The sequence below is a fragment of the Salvelinus namaycush genome, chromosome 6 (assembly GCF_016432855.1).
Source record: "Salvelinus namaycush isolate Seneca chromosome 6, SaNama_1.0, whole genome shotgun sequence".
NCBI lineage: Eukaryota > Metazoa > Chordata > Actinopteri > Salmoniformes > Salmonidae > Salvelinus > Salvelinus namaycush.
Window position 1 is genome coordinate 12610948 of NC_052312.1, and position 23554 is coordinate 12634501.

The 23554-nt window shown below is 41.1% G+C and overlaps 1 protein-coding gene across 1 annotated transcript in view; it reads left to right on the plus strand.

Annotated features, from left to right (window-relative positions):
- The first annotated feature begins 2468 nt into the window (after positions 1–2468).
- LOC120049656 (adhesion G protein-coupled receptor A3-like) overlaps positions 2469–23554 on the plus strand; it is a 67116-nt gene continuing 46030 nt past the window's right edge. The window contains exons 1-2 of the mRNA XM_038995992.1: positions 2469–3763; positions 18009–18080. Coding sequence (XP_038851920.1) covers positions 3390–3763; positions 18009–18080 — 446 coding nt within the window. The 5' untranslated portion in view covers positions 2469–3389. The remainder of the gene's footprint in view (positions 3764–18008; positions 18081–23554) is intronic.

Sequence of the window (23554 nt, forward strand, 5' to 3'; positions counted from 1 at the left end):
TTAATTTAAATGCATTCCAGGTGACTACCTCCTGAAGCTGGTTGAGAGAATGCCACGAGTGTGCAAATCTGTCATCAAGGCAAAGGGTTGCTACTTTGAAAAATAAAAAATCTATTTTGATTTGTTTAACACTTTTTTGGTTACTACATGATGTGTGTGTTATTTCATAGTTTTGATGTCTTCACTATTATTCTACATGTATAAAATTGTAAAAATGAAGAAAAAGCCTTGAATGAGTAGGAGTGTCCAATCTTTTGACTGGTACTATATACACTGCTCAAAAAAATAAAGGGAACACTTAAACAACACAATGTAACTCCAAGTCAATCACACTTCTGTGAAATCAAACTGTCCACTTAGGAAGCAACACTGATTGACAATAAATTTCACATGCTGTTGTGCAAATGGAATAGACAAAAGGTGGAAATTATAGGCAATTAGCAAGACACCCCCAATAAAGGAGTGGTTCTGCAGGTGGTGACCACAGACCACTTCTCAGTTCCTATGCTTCCTGGCTGATGTTTTGGTCACTTTTGAATGATTCCAGAGAATCTCATCTCGGGGCATTACCTTTCCTAAATCCAATTACTGAACCTAGCTATCTACAAACGCATGAAGAAATGATCACGTGGACAGTTTGACTACCGCCGGCGCCAGATAAACTATTGTTACATACCCTCGATTTGATAAGGGAATGTTGCCGCGCCCCATGCAAAGTTCGGGAACATGGTTTCAGTATCGTTCTATGCAAACAATTCCATTCAGTGATGTTGGTTCTATTTGCCTACATGTAAAAAAGTCAATTATCTTGTCAAATATTGAATTGTCAAGCAAGTAAGAATTGGTACGTAGACTCGGAGCTCTTCACTCTTCCTTGTTCACGATCGATGACGTGAGCTAGCGCTGGACAAATTCTATTTGTAGGCTACAATAAAGATGTAGCCTAGTAAAAAAAAAGGATAGTGGTTAGATGAGGCTAATGTAGGCATATGTATCTGTGAACCTGCACATTGCTCATTAATCACTTGTTACCTGTCCTGCACCCTGGCTGAATTCGATTTTTGAAATAATATTTTCATAAATGCATGAAGTTATATTTTACTTCACAAATGTGCTCATATGAGTTAATTTATTAAAAAAATAACCCAGAGAATGAAATGACATCTTGAATCTTTGGCATGTGACTAGTCCTGTGCGCTTTATTGGGAGATTACAATCTACTAATCAAATTACCAGTCAATGCTAGCCATTACAGACATTCATTGGACTATAGTGACAATTTGCATAGTGTAATATAGTGTAATATAATAGAGATCAATCCTGCATCTGGAGAAATATCTTAATTTATTCATTTTACATTAGTCATATAACATTATTTCATGGATTTGGTGTATTATGTAACCTTATTTTGGTCTCTTTTCAGTCAATATTGAAGGCCACCCAAAATAAACCGCCCCTCTAAATAACTTTCATTGTGTCATCCTAAAGTAATCCTTGTTTTTTCTTCATGAAGAAGGAAAATCTATTACTACAATGACTGTGGTCCGTATGTTTGCACACAGCCTTCTTTTAGTGGACGTCAAAGCCCTGTGCGATCCTGAAATGAAGACTAATGGAAGTAAAAGCTGTGCAGCCCCTGGGTATGAAGTTTCCTGAGATGACTGAGAGGTTACGCTGCTTGTCTGTCAGTCACTCTTCTAAAACCAAGCTGCTCAATTGACCTGAACATAGCAAATATGAGGAAAGACAGACGGACGGACGGACAGCGTCTGGCAACACAACTCTACTAAAATGTATTTATTTAGTTTCTATGGGCCCTTACATGTCAATAGTGTTATACAAGGGTATTGTAGTACTGCATATTTGAATTATTGTATGGTCTCTTCCTGTCTGACTGACTTTGGCTTTTCATGGTGATTGCCCATTACAAAGCTAGCCTGAACTTGTTTGAGAAGTGAAAAGAGGGCTTTGTGTGAAGGCACCTAGAAAGAGAGGAGATACTGGATGCACTAAAAGAGAGAAGGGGGGTTACTTTAATCACATTTGAAAATGAAATAATTGTTTAATTTTCTTGGCCACCTTGTTATCAAAGTAGACATGTGTAGCTAGGTAGATATGTGTGGTTATGCTATTATTACACTAGTAACAACAATGTAGTATTGTTATATTGTTACATACCATTTTTTTTAAAATGCTGTTACAATGTTGTTACTGTATTTATTGCAGTATTACTAATATAGTATGTGTTACCAAATACATTTTATCCAAGTCATCTGCCAAAAAATCTGGTCGACAACAGTATGCAAATACTAACTGGGCAACATTTCCAAATCAACAAGTTTGCTCAGTCTCAGGAACGCTCAAAAGTTCATTGACCAATACTGGACAATATTTTCCATGAAATGTAAGAACATTTCCGACCTATCAACTGCATCAAGAGAGGTTGTTTGCTGTATAACTGCTGATATAAGTGCATCATTAGGCTTTTACTAGACAGTATCGTCTTATATATTTTGGATTTAAAGGTAGATCAAACGTAAACCTGCTCAGAGAGAATCGGAGAAAGAGGCGGTCTATATGGAGTGACGTCAGGGGGTGGAATTGCAACATGGAGCCAAGGGTAGGACTGTGGGAGAAGAGTACTCAATGGAAAGAAAGCCAATGAATACTTTCAGAGAGAGACGTGGACGCTCCAATTGAAAGTCAAGGACAGCAATTCTGGATATTTACTCAAACTTGGAAGGGACCCACTTTAACTCATATTTAAACACAAGATTACTGACTAACTCGGAGCGGGATTATGTTTCTTTCGTTTTTTTAGGAGATGTCCCATGATTTCATTTTGCACCAACAACTGGAGTCGATGGGCGCCACTAAAGTGAAAAGTTGCTTACAGTTGTTTTAGTTAGTTGTAATGCTATTTAAGTGTATCAGTCTACGTCTCTCGGGATGAGTTGTCATAATTAAGGAGAAAGTTTTTAAAGTTAAGGCGTGATCAAATTTCCTGAAATTAGAGTGTGTTATCTTGGGATGACTGCAGCTGTCTCTTGGTGGAGTAGGCAAATTCTCAATTAGATCCGCGCTATTGGCAACAAAGAACATATTTTCTCTAACGCTGAAGTTTCATTGTGTAACCCTGAAAAATCGTTACAATTACAAGTGAACAGTTGTTTTTTTTATTTTTTCGGGAAGGCTGCAAAGACCTTATGACGAAATGGAATTGTGAATCGTGTCGTTTGGCAAACAAAGGATGTACAGACCCTCTCTCGGATTGATTGACGCTGAACACATACATCGAAACCTTTGCAAGAAATGGAGGAGGGAATCCAAATCCACATTATAGTGGACAAGATGTTTGCAACATGACTAAAACTGTCCGGGTATTCTGAATGACGTTTTGGCTCACCCTATTTCCAGAAAGAACCAGGCCAATTTATACTACACACACAATTCCCTGCCTCCTGCGCTACTTGATATTAATATATTATTTTCTTTGCCAATGCTACAGTAGCCTAATTATCTTGGAATATATTTTGAAAATGAGGTTATGTGCGGTTGCTTTGTTGCAATTGTTATTTGTTTTGCTACTCGGAGGCGATGGCTCTGCGGTATCATCTGACTGTAAATCATATGATGAACGTTCAAAAAGCGCAGGGAAAAGCACACCGTCAGTGGCCACGGCGGATAGGAAAGTGGTCTGCAGTAATATGGAACTCCATCAGGTGTTACCACCGGACTCCTTCCCCAACAGAACAGTCACTTTGTAAGTATAGATCAATAGGCCTGTCTGGCATCAACAAAATAATGACGATGCTGTCCCCTTGTTTGGAACAGCTTGGGGATACAGAAAGAACCATGCTGCCAAATATTTGCCTTGTTCATTACCTGCAATTTATTCTGTCTGTCGCCTGTGTTTTGAGAAACTTATTCAACTAATTCAAAGCCTAACACAATATTTATTTGTATTTTTACTTATGACTATTGATAAGTGATGGTCTGAGGTCATGCATAATTCTTCCAATAGTCTATAGCCAACTATATATATTTTTGGTTCTAGTCTGATCTTGTTGGGGTTAATCACTCAAATCTGCTGATGATTTCAGCTACTGACATACAAATACTGTCCATTACAGCTCAAATATAGTTACCATGTCCATAACAAAGGACTTATGTCAAAGATGCTGAGGTCACTATTTGTAGCTGTATTGCCACCTCCACATCCGTCCCTTGTCAGCTGCATACAATAATAGTATCCTTTACATATAAATCGTATGTAACAGATGTCATTGGCATGTCACACTATAATCTAGTCCTGTATGATGGAAATGTCTTAGACCAAAATACCTTTTCATAATTGTAAATGCAGTATATAATTGTACGGCATCCAAAGGGTATTTATGTAGGCTTAAGTCGTCTGCATGCTTCCCAGCCGAAAGAGTTAGGAACAGTTCCTGCATGTATTATGATGCCATTTTTGACGTTTTTGTTCCTTTTTGGACGAAGGCACAGGTTTTTTTCGGATGTCCGGTTGCACACATTTTTTTCTCTCGAGAGGCAAGCCAACGTCGGTAGCCAGAGTCTACACCCTCTCGTTGGCGATTGGTCAACAGTAGGTCTTCTTCAATGAAGTGCCTGTGGTCATTCATTGAGAGACAACTCGTCCTCATGCAAAATCTTTCACTTGAGAAACACCACCACACATCATAGTCAGATGCAAAATTGCGCAACTAATATCTCCTCTGCAAAAGCGTCAAAATTAATGACAGATTTCTTAAGTTATCTTAGTGTAATTTTGACTATTTTGAGGAAATGAAAAAATGGCTGCACTGTCTTAAAATGGACAAACAGCACCACCATTCAACATTTTCAAGCGGTCTTTTATGGGAGTATGGTAGCACTTCAGCCAAACTTTATCATGCTGACACCTTAAGCCAGGGGCGGACTGGGACAATTTGTTTTCCTCCAGGCCCCATTAGCTAGATAATAATAATTTTGTGTCCCCCAAAAAAGTGTTAGACAGACCCACTAGGATGAAATTGGACCAGTCCATCTGGCATTTGCCTGTAATGCCAGATGGCCAGTCCGCCCCTGGGCTAAGCAAAAACATGCAGTGAGAGTTATCGTTGAACACATGTAATGTGTGGTTGGCAACAGTTTTGTATCTCATTTCATTGCCACAACATATGCGATACATGCAACCACACTGTGCATACCATTAAACCACCGCAACCTATTTCACATGCAGTCGCCCCGATGGAGACAAGACTGAAGCTGTGTTTTTGAGTGTACACAAGCCAAGAACATCAGTTCCTTGCACCAGTACTCTACCATTGCCTTGGAATGGCCTATAAGATGGAAACAGCACAAACTTTGTATCTGCACTGTTCTTCATTCTTCAAGTAAATGTGTTTTTGTTACGTTTTTAGACGACATTGTTAAAAGTAGTCCTTGTGCATAGACTGTTGCTTTTCCCGCATACTTTTTCAGTTCTTTCCTCAAGGATTATTTTGCTACTTTGACTTGGCCTGACGTTGGTTAAGTAAGTGACTGATTGAGATATTATTACCTCCGTCATGGTATGTGATATTTCTGTATGCGTTAAAATAGGCTGAACTGCTTGGAGGGCCATCATTTTGTTCGGCCCGACAGTGATTGATTGGGAAGGGTAACATATTCCTAATGTCTTGAGCATTGAACCAAGCTCCGTGATTCAAGGTCTGAAAGATGGCCACCACAGAACAAGAGGGATGATTAAGTTCTCAGGCATTCCTATGGGTTTCCCACTAAACTTCCCATATGTCTCTCAATGTTTTTGTCAACAGATTTCAGGAATAATGATGGGTAGGTCTTCAGGGTTTCAAGGTCTCCGTCAAATAGACCCGCTGCAACTCTGTCCAAATTAGTGACCATGAAACTGTGCTCTTCTTTTAACCGCTACATTTGGGGTGTGTTTATTTACGGCCTGTAAAATCGCCAGGCCTCTCCCGAAGATGTGGTGGTCTATGGGCTGCTGGTTTACAACCTCTCTCGGTGTCCTGCCGATGGGTTGACAGCGGTCTGGACGAGTGAATTTTTTTGTAGTTATATATCAGGATTAGAGGTCGATCGATGGCCGATTTTAATTAGGGACAATTTCAAGTTTTCATAACAATCGGTAATCAGCCTTTTTGGACGCTGATTATGGCCGATTACATTGCAATCCATGAGGAAATTGTGTGGCAGGCTGACCACCTGTTACGCGAGTGCCGCGTCAAAAGGACCTTGTGGCTGCAAGGAGCCAAGGTATGTTGCTAGCTAGCATTAAATTCATCTTATAAAAAACAAACAATATTCACATAATCACTAGTTAACTACACATGGTTGATGATATTACTAGGTTAACTAGCTTGTCCTGTGTTGCATATAATCAATGCGGTGCCTGTTAATTTATCATCGAATCACAGCCTACTTCAACTTTGCCAAACGGGGGATGATTTAACAAAAGCGCATTCGTGAAAAAAGCACATTTGTTGCACAAATGTACCTAACAGTAAACATCAATGCATTTCTTAAAATCAATACACAGAAGTATATATTTTTACACCTGAATATTTAGTTAAAATCAATGCATGTTAGCAGGCAATATTAACTAGGGAAATTGTCACTTCTCTTGCGTTCAGTGCACGCAGAGTCAGGATATATGCAACAGTTTGGGCCGCCTGGCTTGTTGCGAACTGTGTTTCTTCCTAACAAAGACCATCATTAATTTGCCAGAATTTACATAATTATGACATAACATTGAAGGTTGCGCACTGTAACAGCAATATTTAGACTTATTACGGAATGGTTCAGTATTTCACTGAAAGAATAAACGTTTTGTTTTCAAAATGATAGTTTCCGGATTTGACCATATTAATGACCAAAGGCTCGTATTTCTTTGTGTTTATTATAATTAAGTCTATGATTTGATATTTGATAGAGCAGTCTGACTGAGCGGTGGTAGGCAGCAGCAGGCTCGTAAGCATTCATTCAAACAGCACTTTACTGCGTTTGCCAGCAGCTCTTAGCATTGCTTGAAGCACAGCACTGTTTATGGCTTCAAGCCTATCAACTCCCGAGATTAGGCTGGTAATACTAAAGTACCTATAAGAACATCCAACAGTCAGGTCTATGAAATACAAATGGTATAGAGAGAAATAGTTGATGTGTCATAATTCCTATAATAACGACAGCCTAAACCTCTTAAATGGGAATATTGAGGAACTGCGAATATTGAACCACCAGCTTTCATATGTTCTCATGTTCTGACCAAGGAACTTAAACGTTAGCTTTTTTACGTGGCACATATTGCACTTTTACCTTCTTCTGCAACACTGTTTTTGCATTATTTAAACCAAATTGAACATGTTTCATTATTTATTTGAGACTAAATAGATTTTATTTATGTATTATATTAAGTTAAAATAATAGGGTTCGTTGTTCATTCAGTATTGTTGTAATTGTCATTATTACAAATATATATATAAATCGTCCGATTAATCGGTATCGGGGTTTTTTGGTCCTCAATCGATATCGGCGTTGAAAAATCATAATCGGTCGACCTCTAATCAGGATATTCTTTTTGAAGATGTATAGTTTTGATGGTATCACTATTATTTTTGCTCTAGTTGGCTGTACCTGCACCCAAAATCAATTTTTTCCCTTTAAAGCTTGTTCTCCATCTTCTTTTTAAATTGGGAGACAACTTGTTTTCAGCACCTTTATTTCTATGACTGATCAAAATTTGTTTTCTTATGGCTCTTTCTTGTCCATCTGCAGCAGAAATAAGGTGAGCAATATGTTTCAAACATCGAATCGCAATGAAATCACAGTATCGAATCGCAATACATATACATTATCTTCAGAAAGTATTTAGACCCCTGGATTTTTTCAAAATTTTGTTACGTTAAAATTGATAAAATAAAAATCCTCAGCGATCTACACACAATACCCCATAAGGACAAAGCGAAAACAGCTTTATTGAAATGTTTGCAAAATAATAAAAAATGTAAAACAGAAATACCTTATTTACATAAGTATTCAGATGCCTTTGCTATGAGACTTTAAATTAATCTCAGGTGAATCCTGTTTCTATTGATCATCCTTGAGATGTTTCTACAACTTGATTGGAGTCCACCTGTGGTAAATTCAATTGATTAGACATGATTGGAAAGGCACACACCTGTCTTTATAAGGTCCCACAGATGACAGTGGAATTGTCTGTAGAGCTCCAAAACAGGATTGTGTCGAGGCACAGAAAAATGTTTGCAGCATTGAAGGTCCCCAAGAACACCATGGCCTCCATCATTCTTAAATGGAAGAAGTTTGGAACCATCACTACTCTTCCTAGAGCTGGCCTCCGGGCAAAACTGAGCAATCTGGGAAGAAGGGCCTTGGTCAGGGAGGTGACCAAGAATCCAATGGTCACTTTGACAGAGCTCTAGAATTCCTTTGTGGAGATGGGAGAATCTTCCAGAAGGACAACTATCTCTGCAGCACTTCATCAATCAGGCCTTTATGGTAGAGTGGCCAGACGGAAGCCACTCCTCAGTAAAAGGCATATGATAGCCCGCTTTGAGTTTGCCAAAAGGCACCTAAAGACTCTCAGACCACGAGAAACATGATTCTCTGGTCTGGTGAAACCAAGCTGTGCAGCACCGCTCCTCATCCAACCTGACAGACTTTGAGAGGTTCTGCAGAGAAGGATGGGAGAAACTCCCCAAATACAGGTGTGCCAAACTTTTAGCATCATACCGAAGAAGACTTGAGGCTGTAATCACTGCCAAAGGTGCTTCAACAAAGTACTGAGTAAAGGGTCTGAATAATTATGTAAATGTGATATTTCCGTTTCTATTTTTAATACATTTGCAAAAATTTCAAAAAAACTGTTTTTATTTGTCATTATGGGGTATTGTGTATAGATTGAGTAAAGAAAACAATTAAATCAATTTTAGAATAAGGCTGTAACGTAACAAAATGTGTAAAAAGTCAAGGGGTCTGAATACTTTCCGAATGCACTGTAGAATCGTGAGAATCACAATATATATTGTATCAGCACTTGAGTGTCTTGATAATATTGTATCATTCCTGGTAATTCCTAGCCCTAGTCTGGACACAGTGGGACTGGACTGGCCCGATCACAGTCAGGGTCCCTGCTGCTCTGCCCGACCTTCCCTGACCCTGAAAATCAACCACTTCCCCCTACCTGGACACTAGGTCCCAGACCTTTTTGCTCTGTGAGAGCAACACATTCACTCTGCCCTCCTGGCCCTGAAAGCTAAAGTTGGGAGGAGAGAAAGCGCCACAAGCAAAGTTGATATTGTAGGAAATCCAACCTTAATCTAAAACATTTGGATAGTATTCTGTTTATTGATCAATAGACTGCCAATAAGAGTTCTTTAACTTCTCGTTGAGCACACCCCAGAAAATGATTGTTTTTTATGGCCTTTTCAACTTTTCCCCAGTGAATTTACTATGTCAAGATATCCTATGACAGACAAACCATTGTGGTAAATACATTTTTCTGTCACATCACCACCATTATCTCAGGGCAATCTTTTTTTTATCTAGAGTTACCTCTGACTTGTGAAGATAATGGACGTTTCTGGACAGAGTTCACACAATCTTATCTAGCCTTAACTCCTAAACCACAGGTCTGGGGTCTGACAAACCAGCATAGCATGTTCTAAATGTGTTAATTTGGGGCATCCTTGCCATGGGGTTCCTTTCCAGACTTGTTATTTGGTACATTTTAAATAGTCTATTGACACGCCTGCTTCTCTGCAAATTAAAGACCTGGTCCGATGCAGTGATTCAACTTGTGTAATTAGAGGCCATTAATCATAATCGACCTTCCCTCACTTTGACCCACACACTTCCTGTTTCCTGTCTGGAGTGAAACTGAGCACTTCTCTGAATGAAACAAAGTAACTAAGACAAGTTGGACATTTTCTTGAATCATCAACAAAAATCTTCTAGACATTTTGGTTGGTGTAACTAATCCCTCCAATTTTAGAACAATGTTAGTTGGCCATCGTTTGAAATTCAAATCCTTGGAAGACTTTGATTGGCTTAAGTCAAGCTCCTTTGTGCTTCTAGGGAAAGTATTTGGCGACCCTGTTGTGGAATGCATCCAGTTCTCCAGCGTGGTTCTCTCTGGGTTCAGGCTGCTGAATGCATGTCTGTGAAGAAAGGATGAGTGCTGCATTCCCAGCATTTGCACTCCAACTGATACTGCATGCCAAAGTAATCCAAGAGGAAATGACAAATGCGTTGACACAACCAGCTCTGTCAGAAAAGACTTGTGCAACATCAACCCTGGTGCGTTGATAACCTTTGCACCCTTTCATCCGCATAGTGGGCTAATTTCAGGTGTGTCGTGTGAAGAAGTATATATGCGCAACTGCATGTGTGTGAGGCTCAACCTGTTCATGTTTCACCCTATATTAGCACGGCCTCTGTTGAACCATATTCTTGGTGTACAGCAACAGTAGAGCTCATATTTCTTCGAGAGACTTGTTGAGTGTCATTTGGATCCTTCCCAGCAGGCACCTGGGCTTGACTATGTGGCCCAGCGCACACCCTAGAGTCCACCTCCACCAAGAAGTGTGGGATTGATGTCAGGAAGAGACAGGGATTTCCTCGTACTGCATGAAAAGCAGTGTAATTTGACGACACAGTCAAGAGCACTAATTGCACGGTTCGTGGCAGGGAATCATGGGGGACGGCCCGGTATGCATCCAGTTTCCTGAAGACTTAACCTGCAGTGAATGCCATTGGACCATGTTTTTAGAATGGAGTAGCTTACTCAGAATAGTTTGACTTGAGACTTGATGTAAAATACGTTTATATTAGAATGTAAAACATATGAACAAGACAAGTGCTGTGACAATACCAGTATCGCAATTTTTTTTCATGTCAAAAATGAAAACATGAATAAGACCCAACACTTTGGTCCTTTAAAAACCTGCTGTATGTAAATATTGTGCTATAGCATGGAAAATAAATACATGTGACTCTGGATGACAACATGTTCGTTTCCCACATTAGGGCTGTTTTCCTTAAGAAGTTAAATCCACTTTATTTCCCTTGCCAAGATACCAATGAGTATCACGGTACTGGTATCGTCCCAGCCCTAGCAAAGACAAGTACTTTATAGGCGTACAGATACACACACCACATTCTCTTACCTCTATATTTGATATTGTCTTTTCAATTTGAGTGAGCCGAATTTAAAATTGCTGTGGAATCTGAAGGTAGAATCCTTTCTGTCGTTGGTTTGATTTGTTTAGCTGTTCCTACATGAAAAAGCGAAGTTGGCGGGCCGGCAGCCTTTTGAAGTGCTTGTGGAACTAGTACTCGGTACTACGCTGTCATGCATGTCCGGTGGCTAGAAAGGTTTGTTTTGCTATTCAGGCAAGCATTTGGGCTAAAGCAACGCTCCCCGTGTTTTCCTTTGCTGTTGTGTGATGCTTGGAGAAGATAACGAAATCCCAAAGGCCATTCACTGACTGGCGATTGAGTGTTCACAGCCAGGCAGCTCACGGTCTCTCATTACGCACTCAGACCTGTTGAGCATTTGGTTTGCCAGACCATACTTGGGTCTCAAGTTGATTTCAAGGCTAGGCTATACATTTTGTCTTATGTATGTGCGTCTGAACTTCCATATAAGGACATGGGCCTTCCTGTTTGTCTATCTGGAAGGCCCCAGTTCTTGGTTTCTATTCATTTGGCTGTCAGCCCAGTATTTGGATGTTGGCACTGTGTATACCATGCACCTAAAGGAGTTGTAAGGTGACCGTTTTCTATACCTTCTTATACCGTGGCTTACTGGAATTGAAAGGGGATATTTTCAACTTATAACTATGGGAGAGTGACACAGCATAGTCGGTGTTTGAATGACAAGTGTCTTTTTTCAGCTCTGCCCTAACAAAAGTTCATTCTTTCAAAGACGAGGCCTTTGTCTTCCAAATGGGAGACAGTTTTCAGGCCTTAATTTTGTGGAAGATGCTTCCAGGTCATAACTTAATTAAGCAATAATCAATCACAAATTTCAAATAGTATCCTTATGGTCTCCAACGCTACATTTGACCCTTATGTCTGTATCAGTTACTTTTGATGAATGTTCATAGTTTTCCCGTTCACTAAGCTCACATTGATATCCCGTTCATAAAGACGTTTTTCCTCCGACTTTATCCTACCACCAACTTTTTTCAGCTTTTTGCTTATATCTGAAAGGTATTACCAGTATCAAAGCCAAAACGATAATTGGGTAAACTTCTGCTTACGGCTTAGTATGATACGTAGCCGTAATGCTGAGGCGGCAGTGGCACGCACCACTCTCTTAAGCTCTTAATGGTTGCTAAGCAGCACCCGTTAACCATCCTCCTGCCATTTTCTAAACTTTGCGAGGCACGCCCCTTCTCCCATCTCTCCGCATAGCCCACCACTAAGCATGCACTGTTTCCTTAACCACACCTGGATGGATCCATATCACTGAATGACGGAAATATTGGAATAAAGTAGACTAATGCAATTGAAGGCATGCATCAAATTGTTGCTTACTCAAACTGCCAAAGTCATCCAATCGTTGTAATTCATTCTTAGCAATAGCCTACCCGCGTGTGGTCAATGCCACCGCGCTACTTTGAGACAAGCGTGGGGTACATGTCTTGATAAATCAATCAATGTCAGCTTTTTGTTTTCACTGAATGTTAGCTTAGTTGAGGCGAGTGCTGCTCACAATCATCTTGTCTAGTTGACTCATTTATTACAACCTTTTGCCAGCATGTTATGTAGTTTAACAAGTGGATTATTATTTAGCATTTTTTGCTCTTCACTCGCAGTGGCTTAGTAGCGTAGGCCTACTCCCAACCAAAAGCCTGTGACTTCACTGACTTGTCTCAGTCAATGTGACTCTGTTTCACTGAATCCCCATCTGTACAGGCTGTTTAGTTAATTGGTTTCTGTCTGGGCAAATAAGTGGAGGTGGTATAGCTTGTCTATTTGTTGGCTCGTCTATCACTGATCAGAAACATTTAGCGTGCAATAATGTAGCCCAAATCAAGTGTGGGCTTCTTATTTTGCTCGATTGCAGGCTACTTATTTCACTCGATTGCCTATAGGCAACTCCTTAAGCCAGCGGAGGTTGTGAAATATGAACACGAGACTTGCATGTTTTTGAAAATAGGATTGCTATTCTTTTCTATCGATATCATGATGACGATGCTCTCAATGTAAGACCCTATGCCTGCTCACTAACAAAGTGGAGTGAGGGTAGGAAAGAGATGACATGTGGAACAAAAAAGCTTGGGCTCTGTTTCAAAATATATTTCAACACTTTATTCCACACGTTCCCGTGACACAAGTTCAATTTTTTTAAATATTCTTTTATATTCTTACTACAAAATGTGTGTTGGCTGTGTTCAGGGTAGGTGTGTCTTGTCTGTTTTAATGAACAAAATAATGAACTATTGATTTCATTCATTTGGACGTAACAAACTCAATATGCCATTCTATTCTTTTGAAAATACATTTTTATTAGTCTTATGTTTCTTAGGACCTGCCTAGACCAAGTAATAATGGATTTGTTTTTGACAGTGTATATTCAATTGATTTCTTAAAATAGACGCCCACGCACATCTGATCACTGCTACTACCACTCAATGCCGGCATGTACACTGGAGGTGTAACAAGGCATATGTAGGTAAGAATGGGGTAAAAATGTGCCTGTTTGTAAGGGGGTCATTGCCTGAAAATATATATATATTTTATGCAGTCAAACTTCTACCCCTGTGTTTCTAAAGGGTTATGTCTCAAGTGTTGAGAGAGCACCAGTTGACTTTGATTGCCTACTGCCTTTGAGGGGGTTGTATAGTGGTTGGCTTTTTTTCTCAATCCCTGGTTAACTTTGTGCTAATAACCTGAGGCTGGAGCAATTCAAAGGCTGGATTTTCTCATGCAAAAAGAGTGCAAACTTAGCTTCAAGACTGAGAGGCCCCTTCTGGGAAAGAATAACTGTAATATAGATTGTGTTTTTGTCTTTGAATTATTTGCTTCACTCCAAGAGCATGCAAAGAACAGAATTATCACAATGGAGATGGTTGGGTTTGACGGCAAAGTTTGTGTGATCATAGGCTACAATTCATGTGATTTTTCAGTCCCTAGTACATTAGTGCATATTACATGAGATTTGTCTGGATCCCACTGCTCTTTTGTTCCTGGCTCTTGCTCAAGGCGGTTTTATCTTTGTGTCAAGATAAGGGTGGTTCCCCTCCTCTGCCCCTGAGCCCTGAGGAATTTACCAGTGCAGACGCTCAGGAAGCTAGTAGTCAAATGTGAGACAGAGACAACCTACAGGTGGTGCTGATATCAGATGCTAAGTACGCTTCTAGTGACACCCCGAATGCAGACGCTCCGAATGCAGACGTGTAGGCGCTCCGAATGCAGGCGTGTAGGCGCTCCGAATGCAGGCGTGTAGGCGCTCCGAATGCAGGCGTGTAGACGCTCCGAACGCAGGCGTGTAGGCGCTCCGAACGCAGGCGTGTAGGCGCTCCGAACGCAGGCGTGTAGGCGCTCCGAACGCAGGCGTGTAGGCGCTCCGAACGCAGACGTATAGACGCTCCGAATGCAGACGTGTAGACACTGCCAGATGTGTAGAAGCTCCCAGACGCGTAGACGCTCCCAGAGGCAAACGTAAACTGAGAAGCAGACACTTGCCTCTAGGCACTTGCCCTCTGCAGATCAAACACATTGTGAATTGGTCAAAGGTGTCTAGACTGCCAAAAGATTGTCCACCTTTCCTGGATATGGTTCTTCAGTGCTTGATTTGTCTACCTATTGAGAATCAATACATGGTGTTGTAGCTGGCTACATTCACTTTTGAAATTGTATTTTTATTTATTTATTTAACCTCTATTTAACTAGGCATGTCAGGCTCAGTCAGGCTGAAATGGCCCAGTCTATAGGCCTACTTCTTTGCCGTGCTATTCTACAGCTTTCCATCTATTCTTTACAACATCTATTCTTTACATCTATTCTGCAGCTTTACAACATGTATTCTTTACATCTATTCTACAGCTTTACAACATCTATTCTTTACATATATTCTACAGCTTTACATCTATTCTACAGCTTTAGAACATATATTCTTTACAACATCTATTCTACAGCTTTACAACACCTATTCTTTACAACATATATTCTTCGTTGTAGGCTCCTATATGTATCTACAATGCAGAACCCTTATCCCAATGAATATGTGAATGGTATGAGTGCTCAGACGGCAGAACTATAAACAGGCATTGTTCAGAGGTCGTAGTTTATGGTAAACTATATATACAGGTTTCTTTGCAGTCGTGCAAGCTAAGCAGTTCCCCTCGCACTGAGGTCACACACCAGTCAGGATGAGGAGGAGGGAGGGAGGGTGGAATGGAGGAAGGAGGGGCACATGGAGGGAGAGGAGGAGAGGGAGGGAGGAAGAGAGAGGGGGAAGGGAGAACAGAGCTCATGACTCTCAGGAGAAGCCTCTTACACAGATTTATTTTGACAGTTGGAGAGTCACAAGGTTGGAAGTGCATATTTATCCAGGCGGACTTGAATAATTCCTAAGAGTGTGTGTGTTTTGTAATATAGCTGTTATGTCTTTAATTCTGAATACAATTATGCGGTTTTCTATGGAAGTAGCAGGGATATTTGTGGATAAACAAAGCTGCAATTGGAGATGCATGTGCCTACACGTCACTCAGGTCCTGAGATAGAAAATATATTGAACTTGTTATGAACATATCAAATCCAATTTTATTGGTCACGTACACATTTAGCAGATGTAGCGAAATGCTTGTGGCTGTATGTAATAACGCAAACGTTCTGGGTTAATAATGTAAGAAATAACACACACAAAAAACATACTGCAGAGTTGCTTAGGAGCTAGAAGCAGTGTTACCATGTCTGTTGGTGCCATCTTCCTGGCAGCAGAGAGTTTCCCCCCCCCCAAAAAATATGTAGATAAACATAATTCATTCAAAGCATTAATTGCTTTCATCTTTGTGCTCATTATCATCTGTAAAAAAGCCATTGATGTACTTTACTTAGTATTCACACTGGAATATAAATCATCCCTCCCTGAACCTTACAATAAAGCATCATAGGCTATATAAATCTGGGTCAGACCAGTTATTCCTCAATGATTTTCTCGACCCAAGATCTTTGTGTGAATCCCCTGTGGCTCTGCCTAAATCATCAGTATGTGTCGAGAGCAGTGAGAGACTTTGCAGTCTCGTTCCTCACCAAGCCCCGACATCTGGAGTTTCAGCACGCAGGGAAGAATGCACGGGCCACGGGGCCAGTCGTGAAACACAGGAACGGTTTGTGTTTCCTCTCTGAGGGGTTGGGAGCAGGGAAGAGAAAATATCGATAGTCTTCACCAGCCAACCCTGTAATAAAGGTAGCCCTCAACGCCCGTAATGACTCCAATCTGGCCAGGGGTTGTCGGTACTGGTTGTGTGTGACCCACCACATCCCCTCCCGAAAGTCCAAAAATAGGATGACCACTACACAAGCCAGTTGGGTCTTCCCACAACACAAGCCAGTTGGGTCTTCCCACAACACAAGCCAGTTGGGTCTTCCCACAGGAGTAAACATCACTATTCAATTACTGAGCCTTCGGGGGGAGAGGGTGCGAATTGGGGTGTCTAGCACAGGGTGAGTAGAGGTTTGAAAAAAGGGCAAGAATTTGTACTTTGGGGTTAAAATTGGCCAGCTCTTTGCTTATGTTATGCGATATCTAACACTTCAAATGTATGCTCTTCTGACACAGGACATTTTCTCTGCCGATGTTTGATACTTTTGGCTGAAGCCCCCAATAAAAAAATAATAATTAAAGCTTTGGTCATGTGATTGCACAAGTCTTGACATTTGAAACTAGAATTTCAACGACATGTTTTCTGTGAGGCCTCTCCCGTTTTCCACCGTTGAATGAAGAGACTTTTGGTGCATTTATAAATTGAGGCACAATCTGATCTGAATAGATCTGTTGAATGATGGAGGTGTTATCAAATGGTGGACTGCTTTTTGAGTGGATCTCAGTTGCCTGAGCTCCCAAAATTTGGCACTCACAATGTTGATAACCTCATAGCATCTTCTGAGGGCTTTTTTCAATTTCATAAGGGGTCAAAAAGTACAATACTTGCTATTTTATCTGATTTGAATATATTATTGAGGTAACTCAGTAAGATGCATCACATCCTTAATATCTAGAGATCCGATTTATCTCAGACAAATAAAGCATACTTTCATTGAGTCGTCGTTGCCCTGACCTGGACTAGTCTGAACCTAGATTCAGCAATACCAGTGACTTGTGGATCTAGCCCCTATGAAACGATAATACCTGGTTGCCAACGAATCTATCACTATTGAAGTTTGAGACCAAACACCTGAACTGCCGGTGTCTACGATCAAGCCTATAACGTTACATCAAATGACTTCATGTAGCACTCTGGAAACAATCTCAAAGTGAGTCACCGCATTTTTGGATCCGATTATTATACCTTTAAACATCAAAGCGGAAGAGGGGTTGACGGAAAGTATGCAACAGACATTATCGCATTTCGCCTACCTGGATGAATTGTGCACTGTAGAGACACATGCTACCAATTTAGCATCATGGAAGTACATGGTGGGCAGAATAAAGGTGTTTTACCCTCTTCCTGGCGCCAGAGAACATTCCGTGAATGGAGGGTTGAGAGACAATGGGATTACTAGAGCTTGGCTTTCTTTCAGTGTTGATGGAATTAAACATGTCCATAGTGGACTCCTCCTTGTTGGGTAATGAGCTAGTTGTAGTATGTGAAATGTAGTTTAGTTGAAATTCTACTAATACTGCTTACTGCTGAAAGCTGCTGTACATTTGTAGTTAAAATGTTGTCTTTTGTGGTGTATTATTGATGTGGACACTTTTAGTGGTTGATACATCTCTTCTTTTTTCGTCACAGGATTTTAAGCAACAACAAAATTCAGGAATTGAGGAATGGATCCTTCATCGGGCTGTCAACTTTGGAAAGATTGTGAGTCTTATTGTTTTTCATAATGTTCTCATGTTTCCCACAAGCTCTGACCATGACAGAATCAACAATGAGTGTCGTTTATGCCTTTCATCCCTGTTTCCCCGTATATGCATTTAAATTGTGGCCACCACAAAAAAAAGGAATAACACTGCAATGTGCCAATCGATATCAACAATCATGTTTTGCTCTTCACATGCTCTTTGACGAGACACACATTCACTGCACATCTATTGCGAGTGACAACCAGTCAGTACCGAAATCCTGCATGACAATCCAGTAGATTTAGAAGAATCAGGGGCCTTGTGAAATGCACGTTGACTTCATGCCAACAGAACATCCAGGTCACACAACACCAGGAGGCATCCAGCACTTAGCCGAGGTTAATAATACCAGTCAGTAGTTGAGGACTGGAGGGATGGCACTAGAGAGGGTTAAAAATAGGTATGGCCTCCAGGGTTAACTATTGTCGGACAATGGGATGCTCTTAGTAGGACAGTACTTCCGGAATGTGCCGGCTTTTTTTCGTTGAGTCTTAAACAAACCCCATCACTCTTACCAGATATACCATATTATAAACAGGGTGGTTCAATCCCTGAGTGCTGATTTGCTGAAAGCCGTGGTATATTTAAGCAATAAAGCACACAGGCACTATTGGGGCGAGTGACTCTGAATTTACAATGGCTAGCCCCAAGTCATTATTTTTTCTTGTGCGTTTTGCTATTTCGCTATTCGCCTCATGACCCCTGCATGTTTTTTTGAATACGAACTTTCTTTACCCAACCGTGGGACAGACTATGTTTGTTCTCACACTCGGGACTCTGACTCCTTATTGGTTACACGGTCTTTTGGCCTCCCATCCTATTCTAACCAACTCTCGTCGGCTTTGTATTCATGTTACCTGATGAAATTGCTGTACAATATGATCTTGTTGCCATCTGATGCAAATTCAGATGTTATAAATCAGCACTGCAGAGCTCTCCCTGTACTATGCCGTGCCTTGATTGTATTACTGTTGATGATATCTGGAAATGTCCATGTACACCCTGGCCCATCTACAGTTGCTAGCCCCAATTCTGACTTGGTATCTGCTTTTCTGATTTCTGCTCTCGTAAAAGCCTGGGTTTTCTGCATGTTAACACTAGAAGCTTATTACCAAAAATGTATCAATTGAAAGTGTTGGTTCACAGCTCCAATCCAGATGTGTTGGTCATTACTGAGACGTGGTTAAGGAAGAGTGTTTTGAATACTGATGTTAACCTTTCTGGTTATAACCTTTTTCGGCAAGACAGATCTTCCAAAGGTAGGGGAGTGGCAATCTTTACCAAGGAACACATCCAGTGCTCAGTTGTCTCCAAGTCTGTCTGGGACTTTAATGAGCAAGCCTTCCTTCATGACCTGGCCTCTGTAAATTGGTACAGAATCAGCTTGATCCCATCTGTTGAAGATGCTTTGACCTTCTTTTTTGAATATTTTCAGTGGTATTGTTACAAACACACCCCCATAAAGAAAATGAGAATTATAAACAGGTTCAGCCCCTGGTTCGACTGTGATCTGGCAGAGTTACTCCACCTCAAGAATTGCATTTGGCGAAAGGCTCGCCACACGCATACTCAGGCTGACTGGCTATTGTTCAGGCAAATGAGAAATAAGTGCACTCAGGCAATCCGGAAGGCCGAAGTTAGTTACTTTAAGGAGCAGTTCTCTCTCTGTGGGTCTAATCCCAAGAAGTTCTGGAAAACAGTTAAAGACCTGGAGATTAAACCCTCCCCGCACAGCTGCCCATGTCCCTTAAAGTTGATGATGTGGTTGTTACTGACAAGAAGCACATGGCTGGGCTCTTTAATCACCACTTCATTAAGTCAGGATTCATATTTGACTCAGCCATGCCTCCTTGCCCGTCCAACATTTCCTCATCTCCCATCCCTTCTAATGTGACTATCCCCGATGCTTCTCCCTCTTTTCTCCCTGCCCCGCAACAAAGCTTCTCCCTGCAGGTAGTCACTGAGTCCGAGGGGTTAAAGGAGCTCCCGAAACTTGACCCCAAAAACCCATCTGGGTCAGATGGTTTAGACCCTTTCTTCTTTAAGGTTGCTGCCCCTATCATCTCTGACCTTTTTTAACCTGCGTCTGCTCTCTGGGGAGGTTTCCATTGCTTGGAAGGCAGCCACGGTTTGTTATTTATTTAAAGGGGAGATCAAGCTGCTCCTAATTGTTATAGGCCCATTTCTATTTTGCCTGTTTTTATCAAAAGTGTTGGAAAAACTTGTCAATAATCAACTGACTAGCTTTCTTGATGCCTATAGTATTCTCTCTGGTATGCAATCTGGTTTCCGCTCAGGTTATGGATGTGTCATTGCAACCTTAAAGTTCCTCAATGACGTCACCATTGCCCTTGATTCTAAGCAATGTTGTGCTGCTATTTTTATTGACGTTGCCAAAGTTTTTGATACGGTTGACCATTCCATTCTTGTGGGCCTGCTAAGGAAAACTGGTGTCTCCGAGGGGTCTTTGGCCTGGTTTGCTAACTACTTATCTCAAAGAGTGCAGTGTATAAAGTCAGAAAATCTGTTGTCTCAGCCTCTGCCTGTCACCAAGGCAGTACCCCAAGGCTCAATCCTAGGCCCCACACTCTTCGCAATTTACATCAACAACAGCTCAGGCAGTAGGAAGCTCTCTCATCCATTTATATGCAGATGATACAGTCTTAACCTCATCTGGCCCCTCCCCAGATTTTGTGTTAAATGCTCTACAACAAAGCTTTCTTAGTGTCCAACAAGCTTTCTCTACCCTTAACCTTGTTCTGAACACCTCCAAAACAAATGTGGTTTGGTAAGAAGAATGCCCCTCTCCCCACAGGTGTGATTTACTACCTCTGAGGGTTTAGAGCTTGAGGTAGTCACCTCTTGTCTTTATCTCAGCACATATCAAAGCTGCAGGCTAAAGACTTGGTTTCCACCCTGATTCAGATGACCATCCTACCCATGCTAGATTAGAGACATCATTTATAGATCGGCAGGTAAGGGTACTTTCGAGCGGCTAGATGTTCTTTACCATTCGGCCATCAGATTTGTGACCAATGCTCCTTATAGGACACATCACTGCACTCTATACTCCTCTGTAAACTGGTCATCTCTGTCTACCCGTCGCAAGACCCACTGGTTGATGATTATTTATAAAACCCTCTTAGGCCTCACTCCCCCCTATCTGAGATATCTACTGCAGCCCTCATCCTCCACATACAACACCCGTTCTGCCAGTCACATTCTGTTAAAGGTCCCAAGGAACACGCATTCCTCGGTGCGAGGTCCCTCGTCTTTTCAGTTCGCTGCAGCTAACGACGGGAACGAGCTGCAACAAACACTATAACTGGACAGTTTTATCCCAGTCTCTTCATTCAAAGACTCAATCATGGACACTCTTACTGACAGTTGTGGCTGCTTTGCGTGATGTATTGTTGTCTCTACTTTGCCCTTTGTGCTGTTGTCTCTGTCCAATAATGTTTGTACCATGTTTTGTGCTGCTACCATGTTGTGTTGCTACCATGTTGTCTTGCTACCATGCTGTGTTGTCATGTGTGCTGCCTTGCTCTGTTGTTGTCTTAGGTCTCTCTTTATGTAGTGTTGTCTCTCTTGTCGTGATGTGTGTTTTGTCCTATATTATATTATTATATTAAACATTTTTATTTTTAATCCCAGCCCCCGTCCCTGCAGGAGGCCTTTTGCCTTTTGGTAGGCCGTCATTGTAAATAAGAATTTGTTCTTAACTGACTTACCTAGTTTAAATAAAATAAATACAAATAAAAATAATGCACGAGGGGGTGTGGTGTATGGCCAATTGCGAAAGTATTGGCATTTTTCCTATTTTGCTGCCTTACTACCTGGAATTAAAATAGATTTTTGTATCATTTGATTTACACAACATGCCTACCACTTTGAAGATGCAAAATATTTTTTCTTGTGACACAAACAAGACATAAGACAAAAAAAACAGAAAACTTGAGCCTGCATAACTATTCACCCCTCCAAAGTCAATACTTTGTAGAGCCACCTTTTGCAGCAATCACAGCTGCAAGTCTATTGGGGTATGTCTCTAAAAGCTTGGCACATCTAGCCACTGGGACTTTTGCCCATTCTTCAAGGCTAAACTGCTCCAACTCCTTCAAGTTGGATGGGTTAGCTGGTGTACAGCAACATTTAAGTCATACCACAGATTCTCAATTGGATTGAGGTCTGGGCTTTACTAGGCCATTCCAAGACATTTAAATGTTTCCCCTTAAACCATTCAAGTGTTGCTTTAGCAGTATGCTTAGGGTCATTGTCCTGCTGGAAGGGGAACCTCCATCCCATGGCTTTTTTCAGGCCACTCTTCCGTAAAGCCCAGCTCTGTGGAGTGTACGGCTTAAAGTGGTCCTATGGACAGATACTCCATTCTGCGCTGTGGAGCTTTGCAGCTCCTTCAGGGTTATCTTTGGTCTCTGTTGCCTCTTTTTCACTTCACCAATTTGGGATATTTTGTGTATTTTCATTACATGAAATCCAAATAAAAATCTATTGAAATTACAGGTTGTAATGCAACAAAATAGGATAAACGCCAAGGGGGATGAATACTTTTGCAAGGCACAGTACCTCGTCTAAGGGCTGTTCTTAGCACAATGCAACGCGGAGTGCCTAGATACACCCCTTAGCCGTGGTATATTGGCCATATATCACAAACCTCCGAGGTGCCTCATTGCTGTAATAAACTGGTTACCAACGTAATTACAGCAGTATAATTGTTTTGTCATACCCCTGTTATACGGTCTGATATACCACAGCTGTCAGCCAATCAGCATTCAGGGCTCAAACCACCCGGTCTTAAACCACGGGTATGACAAAACATTAATTTGTACTGTTCTAATTATATTTGTAACCAGTTTATAATAGCAATATCACCTCTGGGGTTTGTGGTATATGACCAATATGCCACAGCTAAGGGCTGTATCCAGGCACTCCGCTTTGCGTCATGCTTAAGAACAGCCCGTAGCCGTGGTATATTGGCAATGTACCACACCCCCTCGTGGTCTTATTGCGTAAGTTTATCTTGTGGACGTGCTATGTTAGACGCAGGTGCTTTATTTGTTATAGACTTGGTCCTTGTTCTATATTGCAGTTATGATACAGAATCCAATCCGAGCTTGTTCCACACACCAGGAATTTCTTGGTGTTTCTCTTCAGAAGTCAGAAGAATATCTAGTGATTCTAATGGGAGTAAAAATGATTCCGTGAGCTATTCGTATACCTGTTAGTGAGGTAGTATTTAACTTAGTTGAAAGTATACCTATTGCTTTGAGTGAGAGTTAGGAGAGCAAAAGAAAGATGAGTCAGAAAGTAAGAGTGAAGGCTAGAGAGGAGCAATGCAGAGAGGGGAGAGTAGGCCTGCTCTACTTTCTCTGCCTCCCTGTCAATAGGCAAAGACATTTATTGAGGCGGTGTGCT